The 11,129-nt window shown below is 44.2% G+C and overlaps 2 protein-coding genes across 2 annotated transcripts; one reads left to right on the forward strand and one right to left on the reverse strand.

Moving 5' to 3' along the window:
- Positions 1–891: 891 nt before the first annotated feature.
- LOC119337772 (uncharacterized methyltransferase At2g41040, chloroplastic-like) lies at positions 892–5,070 on the forward strand. Its single transcript, XM_037609953.1, has 7 exons — positions 892–1,137; positions 2,884–2,978; positions 3,073–3,295; positions 3,516–3,709; positions 4,046–4,157; positions 4,514–4,630; positions 4,725–5,070. Exons 1-7 carry the CDS (start codon positions 982–984, stop codon positions 4,860–4,862), a joined length of 1,035 nt encoding a protein of 344 aa, XP_037465850.1. The 5' UTR covers positions 892–981; the 3' UTR covers positions 4,863–5,070.
- An 864-nt stretch (positions 5,071–5,934) lies between these two features.
- LOC119337773 (telomeric repeat-binding factor 2-like) lies at positions 5,935–8,082 on the reverse strand. Its single transcript, XM_037609955.1, has 6 exons — positions 7,974–8,082; positions 7,426–7,522; positions 6,944–7,322; positions 6,588–6,859; positions 6,393–6,425; positions 5,935–6,292 (listed from the first exon to the last, which is right to left on the reverse strand). Exons 3-6 carry the CDS (start codon positions 7,149–7,151, stop codon positions 6,203–6,205), a joined length of 603 nt encoding a protein of 200 aa, XP_037465852.1. The 5' UTR covers positions 7,152–7,322; positions 7,426–7,522; positions 7,974–8,082; the 3' UTR covers positions 5,935–6,202.
- Positions 8,083–11,129: the final 3,047 nt, after the last annotated feature.

Here is an 11,129-nt window from a genome sequence, read left to right on the forward strand (position 1 = left end):
ACGGCAGGGAGCAGCGTTGATTTCGGATAGGTGGCATCGCGAGGACGGCCGCGGCCGCGGGGAAGCACCCCGATCATGCTGCCAGGCCAATCCTTCTCCTCCGATCCCCTATCCCTGAAGATTGCGCCGCCGCCCCGGTCGTGTTGTTTCCATATATTATGCCATTTTTTCCTGTACCTAAACAAACGCGGGCGAGCGGATGGCAGAGTTTTGGTCCGCCCTCTAAAATTGCTAAACGCACTTTTGGTGAGGATTATTGTTAATAAATGAATTCAATCATGTCGCTCTAAATAAATGGATTCAATCATGTGACTCTAATTATTTCGGATTGTTATGTGCACACTAAGCGGGGTGCAGTTAGGAAAGAAAATGTTTTCTAATTAAAGTGATTGAGTGATTTAAGGTAAGGTTAATTAATTTAGACTTGATTTTTAGTGATTGTTAGTAAAGTATGATGCGTCTTTAAAATATTTTATTTGTTTTCTTATAATCTATTATTTGTTTCCTAAAGAAATTTGTAATAATGGAAGGTATCGATTGATTTGGATAAGTTAGTAAATTTAGATCCGTGATCGCGTGCACGTGTGGAAAGTGCTGATTTGCAAGGAAAGAGCTGAGGGATAAATAAACAGGTGAATAAGAAACCAGCATCGAAAAAAATCTACGACGGTTAACCTATGAAAAAAACCGGACGAAAGTGGTGGGACGAAAAAAACCTGAAAGCGGGACTACTAACTGCTCCATTAGAAGTAGAGATGTAGTCGGTCGACCGACGTGGAGTGCTGCCCATCTAAAAAGAGAAATCTGGACCCAACGGGCAAGGCGCGAACGGACAGGGCTGGCGCCGCGCCTGCTGAGCCCACCACCACCACCACACCCCTCCTCCTCCTCTTCCCGAGCTTGCCAAACAGCATTTCTTTCCTTCACTTCTCTTCCCCGGCGCGTCTCCACACTCCAGGCTGCAATTGCTTTGCGTCGCCCATGGAGCTCGCGGTCAGAGCCGGGGCGGCTTCCTGCTCCTCCTCCCTGTCGCTCCATCCCCCGCGCGTCCCCTGCCGCCTTGGCCGCAGCCCGGGCCTGCCGCTGCTGGCTCGCCGGGTGGCCGTCGCCGCCGCGGCGGCTATCGCCCTGGACCCGGTACGTACCCACGCCACTAGCTGATTCTCATCTCAGGGAAGGCAAGGGGACGCGTTATGTTTGCTAGTCTGCTAGAAAAAAAGGGGAACGGTTGTCGCCCACCAAATGTTTGGTGTTATGCCTAGGCGGGGCTTTGGCAGGAACCAAGCTTTGTACTGTATTTAGTAGAGTAACCGATCGAGACCTAGGCGTAAGTTTAGCAGACCTTTTCAGTTTGGGGAGGTGGTGTGTGTTGTCATGGCGTGCACTGCTGGTATTTGGCAACGAGAGGAAAGACTGAGCCTCTCGCGTGACTCAATGGTCATATACCGGCTGATATCTGGATTTGGAGGCAGCTATCACCCTCGACTCGGTACGGATGCGCCCAAGACTAACTGGTTATATCCAGGGCCGTCTCCGGGAATTCGGGGGCCCGGTGCGAAATGCAAATGATGCCTTAAAATATGAAAAACTCTTGTAACTAAAAATATTAATATGACTAAAGGATACTCTCATTTAAGTCCTATTAACTTAAATAGATGGATTTCGTACAAGATTATGAAATATATCTAATACACCAACTATCTTCTATAAAGATTACATCGGTTGAACAATAAACATATAGCAATTTATTAGTTAATTAACTTAAGAACTGATCCACCTATACAATGTACTCATTAGCCATTAAATAACTGAATAGAAAAATAACCAAATTAAATCTGCTTGCTCTTGGGCGCACCTGATTAATCTGCAAATTGATCTGGCCTAGGCTCGGGCGTTTGACCGCCGGCTAGCAGCGGCTGCCTTCTGCTTTTCTTGGTGGCGTTAGCCCTTGCTCGCGCTGGTTTATATTTGAATTTTTGGGGCGAATTCTGCTGCATGCCCTTGCCATCCTGCTTCTTGCCGTCGTGCCTCGCCAAGCAGATTAGATCGAGTCATCGGGCAGAGAGAGCTGAGGGAGTTAGGAAGAGGCTTCAGGGCATGCGATCGATCGCGATTGGGAGGGAGCGCTCGAGCGGTCAGACCAGGCCACATGCCCAAAACAGTGCAGAGAAATTACATAGGCTAACAAAAAATATACAACGTCGACCCAAAATTGGGGCCCCCTGGGATATGGGGGTCCTGTGCGGTCGCACCTCTCGCACAGCCCTCTGGACGGCCTGGTTATATCTTAGGAAAGAAGGGAGCTGGTTGTGCACTTGTGCTTACTGTTTACTAGGAAATGGAGAATGGATTGTCGCACACCACATGTTTGGTGTTATGCCGAGGCGGGGCTTTGGCACTAACCTCAGTACAGTAATTATTGGGCTCAAGCTGGTCCAAGTTTAGCAGAGGTTTTCAGTTTGGGGAGATGATGTCTGAGTCATGCATGACCTTCGCTGCTGATACTTGGCCATGATGTGCCAAGATTGAACCTCACATGGTAGATTAGTTACCGAGCTTAATGGTTATGCAGCTGCTGATATCTGCATTTCTGTTTCCTTACATGTATAGGATGCCTGGTCTCTGCAATCTAGCTTGTACTCCCTCTGTCCCTTATATTAAGGGACAGAAGTAGTACTACTATTTAACACTCTAGATCTGATCTTGCTAACAAATTGCTCATGTGTGCTTCCGGAAAGAAGCCTCTTGTTTAATACTGTATTGTATTTACTGAACAGGTTGTGTTAAGCATAAATGAATGTTTTGCACACCAGGTGTTTGATGTTATGCTGAGCTGCGACATTATTCATACTGTGTAAAACTGATGCTCGTTTATGTCAAAAGCTTCAGGACATAAAAAATGAGCAGAAAGCTGAGGTGTTTGCATGCCCTGTTTGTTATGAACCGCTGATAAGGAAAGGGCCACCAGGCATGAATCTGTATGTCCAAAGTCCATGAGTTTCCTTCATCTCTCATGCATATCTATTGGTTGGATTAGGATTTATGCTTTTTCGGCTTCTACGCATGTCCCAGGCCAGCGATTTATAGGTCCGGATTCAAGTGTTCAAAATGCAAGAAGTCATTCACCAGCAAAGATGTCTTCTTGGATCTCACTGTCACCTCAGGAATGAAAGAATACAGTGAACTCAAGCCTGCTAGAACCGAGCTGTTCAGGAGCCCGCTCGTCTCCTTTCTTTATGAGAGGGGGTGGCGTCAGAACTTCAATCGCAGTGGCTTCCCTGGCCGCGATGAAGAGGTACATTTCTAGGCTGCCTCACTCTTCTGTTCCATAGCCTTAAGCTGCTACTTCTCATTAAGTTCCACTTCTTACATATATGGTCTGTAAATTCATACACCCATCGCAGGTAAGATTTCGTGCTTCATGTTTTGGTGTTGCAACAAAAAATGATCATCACTCTTTCATGTCAATTCATGTTTTTATTCATATAATTCTGATGTACCGTTGGCTTTATCAGTTCCAAATGGCTCAAGACTATTTCCAATCAGTTGCTGGTGGTATACTCGTTGATGTCAGCTGCGGCAGTGGCTTGTTTTCAAGGAAGTTTGCAAGCTCTGGGGCATACTCATCTGTGATTGCTTTGGACTTTTCGGAGAATATGCTCCGACAATGCTATGACTACATCAAACAAGAAGAAACCCCTATGAACACGTGAGCTTTCCCTATTTTGAGCTTCTACTGTGAGGCTTGAGAAAATGTCTTGCAACATCCCACTCTAACAAACCATCAAGTAGACAACTTGGGCCATCAATAATTTTTGTATAGAAACTAGTGCTTTATTTTAGGTTAATACCAAACAAGACTAAGATCTATGCGTTCAGCATCCAGTTGAACGACATGTGCGAATCTGCTCCCTTATTTCAATCTATTACTACCTGAGAATGTTCTTTTTGTTCTACTTACAGTACGGTAATCATAAACATTCGTCAGCAGTATTCCATGATGCTTCTAGCAAATACTTACTGTTCCCTTCTATTGGTTCTGCAGGAACCTTGCACTTGTAAGGGCTGATATTTCAAGGCTCCCTTTTGCTTCATGTTCAATTGATGCCATTCATGCTGGAGCTGCTATCCACTGTTGGCCATCCCCTTCAAATGCGGTGTAGTACCTGTCTCATTTGCACTTTTTAATTGTACATGGTTCATAAGTTCATATAGTAAAACTGGTTTCTTTAAAATTGCGATTTTATTCGTCCAGTTCACTGAACAATTAGCGAATCCACAAAGTTTAAACCGCTTTTGGCATTACATGAGAAATACCGTTCCGTGTTTCTGTGAATTATTGACCACTCAATGAATTTGTAAAGTCAACCATGATAGTTTAATGCTTAGGTAGTATGCTTTGGACAGCTTTGTGCAAGAACAGGACATCGTGCGATGACCTGTGTACCTATCTTTTTGTTATATGAACTTATTCATCACCATGACATCTCCTCTGCTGCTGTTTGAAAACCAGATAGCTGAAATCAGCCGTGTGCTGAAGCCCGGCGGTGTCTTTGTGGCGACTACCTTCTTATCCACCCCCACGAACAGCGGCCCGCTCTCTATTGACGCACTAAGGCCACTGAGACAGGTAAAAGAAGTCGTCGATCGTCTAGTGCTATTGCTTATTTTCTGCATGGCAGAGGCTACCTAGCCTGATGCACCTTCTCTGCTGTGTGCTGCAGATTGTTGGGCCAGTGAACAGCAGCTACAACTTCTTCACGGAAGGAGAGCTGGAAGACCTGTGCAGATCCTGTGGCCTGATCAACTACAGCAGCAAGGTGCAGAGGTCATTCATCATGTTCTCCGGGCAAAAGCCATAGCTGAGTACCATATCCAGACTTTCTCTGTATAGCCAGCCACGGTGTATATATAGCTGTGCTTTTTTTACGGGTATATGTATAGCTATTACGGTTAAATCAGGTGGTGAGAATGTAACTTAAACCGCATTAGGCAATTGAACCAAAATGTATGGTCTCTGACTCTGATGAACAATAGTAGCATTTCTTCAGGTTCAGGCATTGAGCAAAAGTTTTACACCTGAACAATTGTGTTGTTTCTGCACCATAACTAAAATTTAAAGTAACTGCTGAACTATAAACCTTTTATCGCATCCATTTCAAATTAAGCTTGATAACGACCTGAACGTCTATTAAAATCTTCAACGGTACAGACTGAATTCCTTTCTAGAGAAGATCAAGAGGGACATATCCTGGCTCCAATTTTTACATAATGGATATCGTCATCAACCAAAATTATTCCCAGGATCCACAACAAACCGCACCATACAGCAGCAAGAAAGAAACTATTCTAGCTACTACTACTCAGCCTGCTGGCTGGCCTCAAGGTCGCTCAAGGCACTAGCAGAGTGGTGAAGAAACCTGCAGCTTTGAGGCAGCGGCGCCAAGCTTCTTCAAGTCGAGGCGTGTCACAGGTGCCCGATTCGAGCTATCGGCTGCATTATTCCTCGAGCGGAGTGAGTGAGACTGCTTGAAGCAGTGTGTGTAACTGGTGCTTATCCATTCACCATTCATATCGTACGACCATAAGCTTTCAGCAAATTGTGCCATGGTGTGAAACGAAAGGTCAAGCTAATTACTCCCTCCGTCCGGAAATACTTGTCGTAGAAATGAATACAAATGGGTGTATCTAGAACTAAAATACATCTATATACATCAATTCCTTGGACAAGTATTTCCGGACGGAGGGAGTACAACACTGTAGCAAAACCAGCAAGCCAACAGGTCGGAGGAGCGAGCGCTATTCATTGTTTTAAATAGCCCGCTATAGCTCCGCTATAGCACGCTATAGCGTTTACAAAAGGTCTTGCGCTAAGAGACTTTGGTCCAAACAAATTAACAAATATTTTAAATAGCGCGCTATAGCTCCGCTATAGCACGCTATAGCATTTGGAAGAGGTCCGCCGCTAAGATGCTTAGCGCGCTATTTAAAACTATGGCGCTATTCCCATTCATGGGGCAGTTAGGCAGAAGATAGAAGCTGCTCCATCCAGATGGTTCAATCTACTCTCTACTCACGACACACTTAATATGACAGCCTATGCTTCACAGTTCTACTAGAAAAATAGCAGAACTCTTGCTGCTGATCACTGCTGCACCGAAAGTACTGTATGATGTTCCGTGTAGCACTCACGGGTGCAACTTCATTTTCGAGGGTAATCAGCTGCTAGCCTCTTGATCTTTTCGACGCAATCCTTATCTAGACGAGGCGAGATCCTTCTTTTCACATTTCCCTGGAATTCAAGAAATGTAAGAGATGAAAAATCAGTGGTGCTCCATGATGACTTTGATAAAGTTATGATATAAAATCTTATTTTTAGATATGGGCCCGACCGTGAAGGCTTTCACTAGATTTCTCCACTTATCCTGAAAGATTAAACAAAACATAAAAATGAACATCTTTTACAATAAAATATATATAGATAAATAAAAGAGGAACCGAGAAAGTGTGGAATACAAAAAAAACACTGAGCAGAGAGAGCATGTAATGCTTGTTCTTTAGTGCAATTAATCACCAATTGACTATACCTTAAGATGCTCCGCCGTTCGAACTGATATTGGAAACCTTTTGTTCTTCAACTTAGCCCATGGTCCAACCCCATATACAGATAGGCCGTCCACTAGTTCTTTCACCTCTTCAGATGTCCAATGGTCATTGTTTCTTCTGCGCCCATGTTTTTGGCCTTCACTTGCAGAACACAAGTCCCGGGAGCATGGTTCTATGTTTATCGACCATGTTCCTCTCTCACGTGCACTTCTCACACGACTTCCATGCCACCAACCACTTTTTGGTATGTAATCTGAAGCACATAGCATATGTGTTCAACAACTTGAGACAATGAAAAATGGTACATTGCAACAAATGGAGCCTTCATAATTCATACCTAGTAGATCGCAGGTCCCCTCCTCCGGCGGTGTGGCGGTGGCCGCATGCCTTGTGTTTCTCCGGCGACAAGGCAGCGGGTACATGGCCCCTCCCCCCTCTCTCATCTCCTCCTCTCCTCCTCCACCGTTGAGAGTTGTGGTGGTAGGGGCCTCCTCTTTCTCAGGCAACGCCTCCAGTGGAGCAGGCATAGGTGTTTGTATTGGCATGCCATGATCACTATTTGGTGAATAAAATTTACATTCAATCTACAATGATGAAACAGATTTTCAATGCCATTTGCCATGTTCATTTATTTGCAAGTTTGTACTTTTGGATGTGCGAAAATCTTGCCTCATGAGTTAAATTCGCTTCCTTTATATAAGTAGGAATGAATGCACCTGCGAGGAATCATACATCATTTGGTTTCAAAGTCAAACCATGGATAAATTGCTTGCTTGTGTAACAAAGTTTGGAATAGACCGCAACAATTAAGCATCGTACCTTTCAGCCATCTATCCAAATCATGGGGTCCTTCTAAGAGTGCTTGAAAGTCCATGGTGCCATAATCCACATATGTTGAGTGCACTTTAATCTCCGCCTGTCATCAAGAACAACAAATATATGTTGTTATTGTGTCGGGATTTCGACGATCCTGTTGTGAACTCTATATCCAAGTCAGATTTGATAAGATCTAAGAGTGGGGATCGTATATGAACTATGCTTGTTGACATATATTACATCCAGTTAAGATGAAGCTTGAATAAACCATGGAGTATGTTTCAATGCTTTTTATTGACCATTTTGGTTGTGCTTATACTCCCTCAGTTCGGAAATACTTGTCGGGAAAATGGATGTATCTAGACGTATTTTAGTTCTAGATACATCTAATTTTATCTATTTGTGATAAAGTATTTCTGGATGGAGGGAACTTACGTGTTTTTTAGTTTAGACATATAGGCTGGCTCCACTTTTATATTGAAATAAAACCAAGCACCCAACTAGTCATCGTCTCTAACATAGATATGTGATCTGATCAACAAAGTGAATACCTGTTGGCTTGGAAGAGGATCGGCCAGGATGGGCGCCCAAATGTCAACTTGTTCCATTGTGTCAGTGAGCAGCTGCCACACTTCACTTGTCCAATGTAGGAAACTGAAATCACGGCTAGAGTTAATGTGTTTATTTAATACTCCCTATGTCCTAAAATAAGTGTCTTAACTTTGTATTAACTTTAGTATAAAGTTGTAATAGAGTTGAGACACTTATTTTGGGACGGAGGGAGTTCTACATATTGTAAGTGGATTGATGGAAAAAAAAATACTTGTTCCATCAAGTAATATATACTCCCTCCGTTCCTAAATATAAGTCTTTGTAGAGATTTCACTATGGACTACATATGGAGCAAAGTGAGTGAATCTATATTCTAAAATGCATCTACATACATACGTATGTGCTCTATAGTGAAATCTTTTAAAAGACTTATATTTAGGAACTGAGGGAGTACTTTACATGCATGCATGCATGATGAATCCAGATATATACTCCCTCCGTTCCTAAATATTTGTCTTTTTAGGATTTCAAATGGACATCCACATACAGATGTATATAGACATATTTTAGAGTGTAGATTCACTCATTTTGCTTCGTATGTAGTCATTTGTTGAAATCTCCAGAAAGACAAATATTTAGGAACGGAGAGAGTAGTTCATGTGTATATTTAATTGTTTATACCCATTTGTTTTTTTTCTGTATCGCTGACCAAAATATTTGCCCCTATTAGTTGCTCGTCACGCTCCGTCACTGCACAAATGTGTGCGTGCAACAAATTAACTGCCCAAGCTAATTAAGCGACACTACTAAAAGCCAGTCCAGCTAGCTAGCAATCAGATCAACTTCTTTTGACGGGTAGCAATCAGATCAACTACTATACAAGGTAAATGAAGAAGTTCCTCTCTGATCTGCAGCTGCTTATATCCATACTAAGTAGCTACTGGTACGTAAAGTACTAATTGATTCTGGACAGAGGCCGGATGAATAACGTACCTGTGTGATGTGCAACCGCGCGCGCGCAGGGCCCCCGGGCCCCGGTGCACCGCCGTGCCGGCGGCTGTCTCCGGGCGACGGATGTCGGACTAATATGCCGCCGTCCAAGATCGTAGTTGCAGATGACCGGAGCAGAGCTGGCCGGCGGCCTCTGCTTGGAGACACACTCACGGCGATGAACCTCGTTCCTCGGCCTCTCCTGGATGCTATTGCTAGCTACGGTGTGAGAGAGTGGCCGGCAGGGCGGTGGCGGCGTTTATATGCATTGCCAAGCTAACAACTTCCGGGAAGCTGCGCGGCCCCCGATTAACTCACACTAAGCTCGATGGAGCTACTACGTTCCACAGAAACTAAGCCTTCTTTTTATTACCAACCGCATGGATAGATGACATGATGCGATGTGAGTTTGGACTCGCAACTTCCACGAAGCTTCCTCCTCCCCAAATATGAACCGGCATGGCACAATCCCCTCTTCATTTCTAGCACTACTCTAGCAGCTGTAGCTACGCGCCATTGATGCGGATACTGGTCACAGGCTCACAGCCATGGCATATCGGTCAGGCGTGTAGTGATGATGGACCGTCCCTTTGCACTAGTTTGTGCAAACGAGTAGTGCAGGCTCATGGCTGTGCCTTTAGCTTAAAATGGTGACTGGCAAGCTTCAGGATAATGCATTATAGCCCACCGATGGATCGCTTTCGCCCGAACAAGGGCACACACTCGTAGCTGGGCCTTTTGCTAGAAAGTACGTCCATCGTCTATTTATGCTTCTGTTTGCTATCCCAAGGAACCTAACCCATGTGATGTGAAGCAGCGCAAGACTAGCTTAGTCATGCCCACTGACTTGCAGCGAAATTGAACTGGGCGGCAGTGTTCTAGAATTCGTTTCAACTTTTGGCCGGTGTGGTAGCTAGGGAATTGACTGCAAGAGTGCATAAATGTTGTTACAAAACATAACATTTTTTCGGGCTTCGGTACCAAGTAGAAAGACTGCAAGAGTGCATTGTTACATTATTGAAGACATTGCTCGGATATGGCTAGAATTGTTCTTCAGGGAGAAAATCTAGAGTCTGGCATTAGGTGGTTGGATCCGATGATGATGGTGTTTGCGCGGTGTTCCTAGAGGCATTGTCATTAAAGAACCTTCCGTGTTGTCCTTGTGGTGTGAAGAGATAGTTGGTGCAAATATGATCGTTGTTGCAATTTGTCGATTGCTTCGAGATTTTTTTTCTTTTTCCTCTCCAAGGTATAGCTTTGGTCCGGCTTTGCTTTTTTGCTGGTGTGTTTATCTCTCTCTCTCTCTCTCTCTCTCTCTCTGTGTGTGTGTGTGTGTTGGTGTTGAATGTGTGTATTTTATCTATGCAGAAGCCGGTTGTGTGCTCATTGCAGTTGTATCCTCTTAATGCTTCATTTTAAGTCAAATAAAATTCAACCTTTGCTCGAAAAATTAAAAATAAAACAGAGCATGCGGTACAATGACAGAAACACCACTAGAGAAGATTGTAACGAGAGAAAGTTAATAACTTTTCTTTGAGGGTATATGCTTTCGCTCACTGGTCAATTTTTATATTCATCTAGATTCACGAAGATGGTAATGAGCTTGAGCTCGCAAATTCCACGAAGCTTCCTCCTCCACAAATATGAACCAGCATGGCGCAGTCCACTGTTCAATTCTAGCACTACTCTAGCTACGCGCCATTGATGCGGGTACAGGCCGGTCACAGGCTCACAGCCATGGCATATGGTCAACTGCGCCGGTCAGGCGTGTAGTCACGACGGACCGTCTTTTTCACTAGTTTGTGCTAACGACTAGTGCAGGCTCATGGCTGTGCCTTTGGCTTAAAATGGTCACTGGGAAGCTTCAAAGTAATGCATTATAGCCCACCGATGGATCGCTTTCGCCCGAACAAGGGCACACACTCGTAGCTGGGCCTTTTGCTAGAATGGAGTATGTCCATCTATTTATGCTTCTATTTGCTATCCCAAGGAAACCTAACCCATGTGATGTGAAGCAGACGCAAGGCTAGCTTAGTCATGCCCACTGACTTGCAGCGAAATTAAACTGGGCGGCAGTGTTCTAGAATTCCTTTCAACTTTTGGCCGGTGTGGTAGCTAGAGAATTTACTGCAAGAGTGCAGAAATGTTGTTACAAAACATAACAT

This window comes from Triticum dicoccoides, chromosome 7B (assembly GCF_002162155.2).
Source record: "Triticum dicoccoides isolate Atlit2015 ecotype Zavitan chromosome 7B, WEW_v2.0, whole genome shotgun sequence".
Classification (NCBI taxonomy): Eukaryota; Viridiplantae; Streptophyta; class Magnoliopsida; order Poales; family Poaceae; genus Triticum; species Triticum dicoccoides.